General features: G+C 29.8%; 1 protein-coding gene across 1 annotated transcript; it reads left to right on the top strand.

The window, feature by feature from the left end:
- Positions 1 to 331: 331 nt before the first annotated feature.
- On the top strand, positions 332 to 5,453 carry LOC132758229 (uncharacterized). The gene is made up of 6 exons (XM_060749783.1): positions 332 to 1,126; positions 1,335 to 1,479; positions 1,892 to 2,212; positions 2,769 to 2,896; positions 3,204 to 3,429; positions 3,640 to 5,453. Exons 2-6 carry the CDS (start codon positions 1,395 to 1,397, stop codon positions 3,645 to 3,647), a joined length of 768 nt encoding a protein of 255 aa, XP_060605766.1. The 5' UTR covers positions 332 to 1,126; positions 1,335 to 1,394; the 3' UTR covers positions 3,648 to 5,453.
- The last annotated feature ends 1,855 nt before the right edge of the window (positions 5,454 to 7,308 follow it).

The following is a 7,308-nucleotide window of genomic DNA, read 5'->3' as shown; positions in this document are numbered from 1 at the left end:
TGTAATATTATACAACATTATGTAATGATTATGTAAGCTGTTGTAAGTGGAATCCAACTTTACAACACATTGTTTTACGAGCTCTTAAGTTTTTAGAACAATCTGTGAACGCTTTTATATTGATAAACATTTCATTAAGAGTGTAGAGTATTCGCTTTTGGAGCCCTTATCCGTGCAGGTTAGTCTATTCATAATTCATACCGTTTCAGGACTGTTCATGAGACTCACAATTCATAATTGCCTGACGGTATGAATCATGACTAGATAAACAGGCACTGATAGGGTTTTTAGTTTTTTACTCTACTTATTTAATGTTTTGATGAAGGTAGCAAAGGATGGGATGAAGCTTACAATGTTACTTTTTTGATATGAAAATGTACTTTATTGCTTACTCTTGTGATTTACAAAGTGAGTTATCAACATTACATTCTCTGAAAATGTACGATATCTTTGAGTAAAAAACATGTGTTGCTTATAAAAATAAGTGTTTGCGTGCGAGTGTGTGCGTGCGTGCATGTATGTGTTCTTACATTAGTGCGTTTGCGTGTGTTTCGCTATCTCTTTGACCACATGCAACTAATTGTTATTTTTATGATACAACACAGACATATATATACCAGCACAATCAATCCGATATTTCAAACTTTTATGTTTGCAGGTTTTTCTGCGTTCTTTATTGATTCCTTTTTTTCACAACTGCAATGTTTCACCATACTTAAAAGATTAAAAGAAAAAAAAGATTAAATATATGGAAAATAAATCACTTTGTTTGTGCTGGGTTTTGAAAAATCGGTCTTCTAAGATACACTGATAATGAAAGTTTTATTGACGAAATATGTATGATAAGTAAACAAGCGTTGACGTCTGAATTATAAATAACTTCAGTTGTGTAACATATATTATTTACATCTAGCTTTAAGACTGCATTATGAAATAAACACAGTTGAATACATTTTGTGATGGGATAAATCCTTTCTTGAAATTTAATAAACATATAGGCAAGGAATTTAAAGAGCCTGAATGAAATGAATATATTTGTTTAAGGAGATACAAATCTTAACACAATTTTGTTTTGAAACTGCTTGACAAAACAAACATATACCTCGCTTTCATTTCAACATTGTAGGTAGGTATTGTTCCAGACCGATAAAGGCATGACTTATAGATTATTTATAACTATTTGTATGATATAAATATTCTAGATGCGTCATTATTCTAAATTACTTGCCGAAAAAATGTCATATAAATACAAATAAACTAGATTGTTAAAGATTCACATGCTACAATTCATATTAATAACAAACGCATAACAGTTTTTTGTTTTACGTTTTAAGATAGGTTGGAAACAGTGAAGGAATTGTATAATAAAAGTGACAACAAATAAAACCGTTACAATGTTAAGGAAATCCGATGATTCAAGAGAGAACAGAAGCGGAATAAAATACTTGTTTCTAATAGCATGTTTATGTCAGTTAATAGGTAAGTTCAGTTTCTTAACTATGCTTTCTCGAAACCATTAAATCATTTACAAAATAGGTTAATTACTTACAGTATAGAATTTGTATTCCTTTATTTTCCGTAGGCAGATATGTGATAAGTGTCTTATTTTAAAAGCAAAGACGGACATCAAAAGCATGTTATACTCTTACATGTATTAATAAATATATTTACAAATCAAATGCTGCAATAATGCATAAAATTTAGATTACAATAGACACTCCATCTGAAACATTTTATATATCTGGATAGATCATTTGAAAGTGCCTTTTATTTTCTTCAGTATTTTTAATTAAACATTTCGTTTTAAACGCTTTGGTTTGATTTGTAAAATTGTATTAAACTGATTTTCCATATTAAATTCAGCATATTCACACATTATTTTTCTTTTTAGATGTTTTGGAAGCGAATGTTTCATTAACAGCATATGGCGACATTGCTTCAGATGGACGTCTTAAATGTAAGGGTCAATGTGTGCTCGTCTGTAAAGTCAAACGAAACTCATTTTCTTTTACATGGCAAATAAACAAACAAATTGTTTTTGAATGTATCAATAATATATGTAACACTCATGGGACAAATTATAGATTTTCATTTGATAGTGCTCATGGCATATTTAACATCTCAATGGACAAGATAACATATGCAGACAATTTTAAGCAGTTTAAGTGTGATGATGGATATGAGTCAGCGTCATTTACTGCAAGAATTAAAGGTAAAGTACAAGTTATTTGAATAATTTATTGCTTGTTGTACATGTGTAATCATTATAAGTTGATGAAAAGTACATAAAACTCTTCTTCATTGTAATTTCTTGAAAATCAAATAAAAGGAAAAATCAGAAATGTTTTAATTTTTGAAACTTGATTACAAAGATCACGGCAGAATTCACTGACAAACAACAAAATCAAAACCACTTTGAAAAGAGAAAAACATCGGACAAAGTAAAGGGCAAACTTAATTAGCAAGGGTGCGACGTCGACACAAGTAAAAATTAAATCAAAGAAACAGTCGAGCCAGGGCGGGACACTTACAGAAGAAAAACCAAGGGTTAACCTGTGTCAGAGGACTGAATACTCATATTAAGAAAAACACTTTTGAAGAGTATCATATTAACCGCATTGAGTCTATTAATACACCATTTCTTGTGTTATTTTACCCTGCAGTACTTCCATTTATAAAATAAGTTGACAGATGTAGTATGTAGCACTTGATATAACACAACGATTGGTATCATTTTATTTAATAAATTAGAATTTCTTATTTGCTAGTGATACCAGAATCTAGCGCTACAACAATCAAGTCGTCAAGTGATTCATCGTCAACTACTACTATTAAAGTTACGACAGGTTGCCTTTCGCCTAGTACAAGTGTCTCTTTTACATGGTACTATTTTAAGGTAAATACAAGTAAATATGTTTTCGATATTAAATAAGGTATTAGATATACAAGTCGTCAGTTTTCTTGTATTGTTTCCAAAAATTGTTTAGAACTATACAACTTTTCAGTTAATTATAGATGCAACTCAATAAGGTATAGGTCTTGTTTGAAACATGTTCAGATGTTGTTCTTCTTTTTTCAAGAAACATCAGAACTAAAGAGGATTGTCTCATAAAAATCAGCAAATTTCTGTCAACGTATATTTTTTTAATTAATATGAACACTTGGATTATTTTTATTATTATTTTCATTTCACATATGCATAGGAAGAACAGATACCAGTTTTATTTGAGGAAAGGCTACCATTAGAATCAACTGACGAATATGGCTGTATAAATGGACATTGTGGAGGAAAAGGGGTTGTCAAGGTTACCAGTAGATTGACCATTGACGAAGATCCCGATGGAGAATATTATCAGTTTAAAGTTTTGGTCAATCAGACTGATGCAGCAGAGTTATATATTAAAACAGATCGTAGATTTAAACTAAAAGGTATGAAAATATGGTTTTGGCTATAAAACTTCATTCCCTAGATGCTACCTGTAAACATTCAGTCGACGTTCTACATGTTTCTTTGTCTGTACAAATACATTATTAGGTAAATATTACATGTTTCATTAAATACATTGTTGCGACACCACATCTTAACATAACCAGTCTTTTCCTTTTATAATCAAATTAAAGTAAAGTAATGTTTTTCAGGGAAGTAGAACAATAAAATTACAACTCATGCCATAAACGTTGTTCGGGACGGAAGTAAAAGAGTACAGACCGAAACAAGTTGGTTAATGCTATTCACGTATCTCTGGATAATATTACAATAGTGCCTCATGTAGTCGAAAACATCGCTATCAAAGCGTTCGGAACACGCGCTATTTTTAATATTTATTTTAAACGTATGATTGTATATTAAATTTTGTTTTTATCTATTTGAAAAAAAGACTCCTTCAAAAAGTTAAACGTGTTAGGGATAAATGAAATTTACTAAAAAGAACCTATTTTGTCAAAATATTAAATGTATTTTATAAAGTTGAACTAATCTTGAAAACGACACACGTTGTTGGCGGGATAGAAGATTGGGCATGTTATATATTTCCGTAGCTATGTGATCTGAAAAAAGTGCTATTCGTTGATACACATGTGACACTTTTAAGGGATAATGTTTTTTCATAAAACAGCATTGAAGAGATTTGTTGTTTGTTACGTCATGTAAAGATGTGTTTCATTACAATTTATGTTTAATTTGCTTTAGATTTTTCACTTACTAGTCCTCCTTTTTGTTTCATAAATTAACTGTTTATTTTTGATAATTGTTTTAAGGTTGATAAGTCCGTCATTTCAGTGAACATTTTCTAAAGTTTCCTTGATCTCTAGTTTGAGCTCACTGAAAAAAGCGGAATAGCCCTCCTTCACGTTTTACAATTGAGTTGTTTAATTTAATAATTTCAAAGACTCCTTGATCTTTATTTCGAGTTTCACTGAAAAAGGCAGATTATGTTTTTTTTTATATTTTATTATTGTTTAAAGTTGAGTTTTTTTTTTGCTTGATTATTGTATAAAGTTGGATTAGTCTGTCATTTCCGTAAATGATATTTAAAGACTCCTTGATCTTTATTTTTAGTTTAATTGGAGAAGGCGGACTAGTTCTCATTGAGTTTTTTAGTTTGTTTATTGTTTAAAGTTGGATTAGTCCGTCATTTCAGTTTATGATTTCTTAAGACTCCTTGATCTTTAGTTTGAGTTTCACTGAAAAAGGTGGACTTATCCTCCTTAATGTTTTACATTTGAGTTTCTTTTTATTATTATGATTGTATAAAAGTGAATTAGTCCGTCATTTCGGATAAAGATTTCTAATAACCTCTTGATCTTTTTGAGATTAATTGGAGAAGGCGGAATTATCCCCCTTCGCGTTTTATAATTAAGTTTTTTAGTTTGGTTATTTTTTAAAGTCGGATTAGTCCGTCATTTCAGTTACTGATTTCTAAAGACTCTTGATCTTTATTTTGAGTTTCACCGAAAAAGGCGGACTTATCCTCCTTCATGTTTTATAATTGAGTTTTTAAGTTTTGGTTATTTTACTCCGTCATTTCAGTTTACGTTTTGTAAAGACGTCTTGAAAAATGCAAAGTATTTGATTTTACTTAGATTGAAATAGGCTGACTAGTCCTCCTTTTTGTTTTTATAGTTTTTAGTTTTGAAAATTTTTTATGTTTAAATGCGTTAACATTTTCTAAAGATTATTTGAAAAATATTACGTCTTTGGTTGACGTTACATTGAATAAGGCGGACTAGTCCTTCTTTATGTGTTATAATTGAACATTTTGTTTTGATTATTTTATAAAGGTGGATTAGTCAGCCATTTCAATTACTTTTTGCTAAAGACTAAAAAATGTGGATAAGTCGTCCTTTGTTTTATTTTGCTATAAGATCTTTGATAAAATACATGTTCTGGAACTAAGGGTGATTAATCCACCTTTTACTAGTTTGGAATTATTTGTAATAATATTTAAACTTGATTACATGTGTTTTCCTTTTTATTACATCAACAATCCAAGTCCTTATTTCAATATTATGTTGCAATTTTGATTATTTCGAAAACAGTCCTCCTTCATTTAGTGAAAAAGATGACCCTAAAATCGCTTATACTGCCCCAATTAGGAAAATTTTGAGCAAATCCCTTATTATAATATCAGCTGTTGAGTATTATTTAAACATAAGATAAACCCGACGAATCACGCAAAATATCATTGAGGTTTAACATAAACAACTTTTACAACTTTGAAATAAATAGTAGGCGAGTTCAGACATTTATTTCTTTCACAGCTTAAGTCTGGAACAAGCAGACACACTAGATTGGTGTAATCCTAATTTATGTAATTCACGTAAGGGTTATATTTAACTTCCTTAATCAGGGTAAATGCTCAACAAAACAATATAACACAACCGCAAAGTCAACACGAAAAATACGACATTCTACGATATCAGTTGAAATCAGTCATTAGTTTAAACTCCTTAGCAAATTGTGATATTTATACCACTGCTTGGTTTATAGAAAGAACTCAATTAAATCTAAAGAATAATAAAACAGACGCGTTTGAAGAAGATTTATTTGCATCAACTTATTCAAACATATTTTATATAAGAATAAGTGTTAAACAACTAGATCCCGACACCGATTACAAATAATCACTGTAGGTTTGATCTCAATAATGCCTGAAATATCTTACTGAATTAAATTTCAATGCAAAATCAACTACATTAAGAAAAACGTGACAAATTAATTGACAGAAATACCATATAACCGCATGAGCATAATTCATCTTAATGTTTGACAAATATTGGATGGGCGGCGCACGTTAGCTAAGTAAAGCTATGAAAGCAAACATGTAAAAACATGTAGCTGAAACACGTCATGTTTCTAAATATTGTAAACAGGTAACACAATTGCCTCACTTTGCTACGTTTTGAAACGACAGGGATTGATCATGGTTTTCTCAAGGTTATTTCTTTTTTCTTTCACGATATTAATTACTTCCTAACTTTGCTTCTTTCTCTTTTAAATATCGTTCAATGTTATTAAGAATATAAATTCCTCAGTTTGTAAAACATGCATACTAATATCTTTGTATAACAACGGTGATTCTTTTTTGGAAATTTGTTTTCCGCTTGAAACTATCCCAAGAAAATAAAACGAATAAAATATTGCCTAACTTTAAACCGTTTTTCAAAGCCTATGAGTAAGTGACAAAAATAGGACAAGTCATAAATGATATCAGCATGGGTCGTTTATGGTGCACTTAATCTAAAAGAGTAAATTTAAATCGATACAATACATGTTTACACTATTGTATTTATAGGTTTATTTTGTCAATATCCTGTTCATTCATTTATAGTCATAACTTTGATATTCTCTATTATAACTTGACTATACCCTTTATTTCTATCATTGATACAAATTTAAGTTGATTCTGTTCATTATCATTTTATTGTTTCATTCAGACGAATGTTTAACCACTTAGTGTTTCAAAAGCGGGCCTGATGACATGCTATCATCTAAACAAATGTCATTTTAAACTCTTGTCTTGATATTTTTCAATCATATTATGGTGTAGGTTGTATATAGAATCGTAAATGATGGATTAATTTAAGTGCAGGCTTCCCTTCGAGTTCCGAACATTCATTGTTAAATGAACAATAACACTGGTGTTTGATACAATAATTGCTTTCAGCACAGTATATATTTACCGTAAAAGAAAAAAACTAAACGCTTCAAAGGTTATGTAAGCCCTTATTCGTCATGATGATATAATATTAAAAATACTATATAAATGTATAAATTTTCTTTTATTACTGCTGTATATTGTTTTAAGT

This window comes from Ruditapes philippinarum, unplaced genomic scaffold (assembly GCF_026571515.1).
Source record: "Ruditapes philippinarum isolate M1 unplaced genomic scaffold, ASM2657151v2 ctg11841_1_1_1_1, whole genome shotgun sequence".
NCBI lineage: Eukaryota > Metazoa > Mollusca > Bivalvia > Venerida > Veneridae > Ruditapes > Ruditapes philippinarum.
The sequence above is the reverse complement of the archived record's forward strand: the minus strand, read 5'-3'. Positions and strand labels throughout refer to the sequence as shown.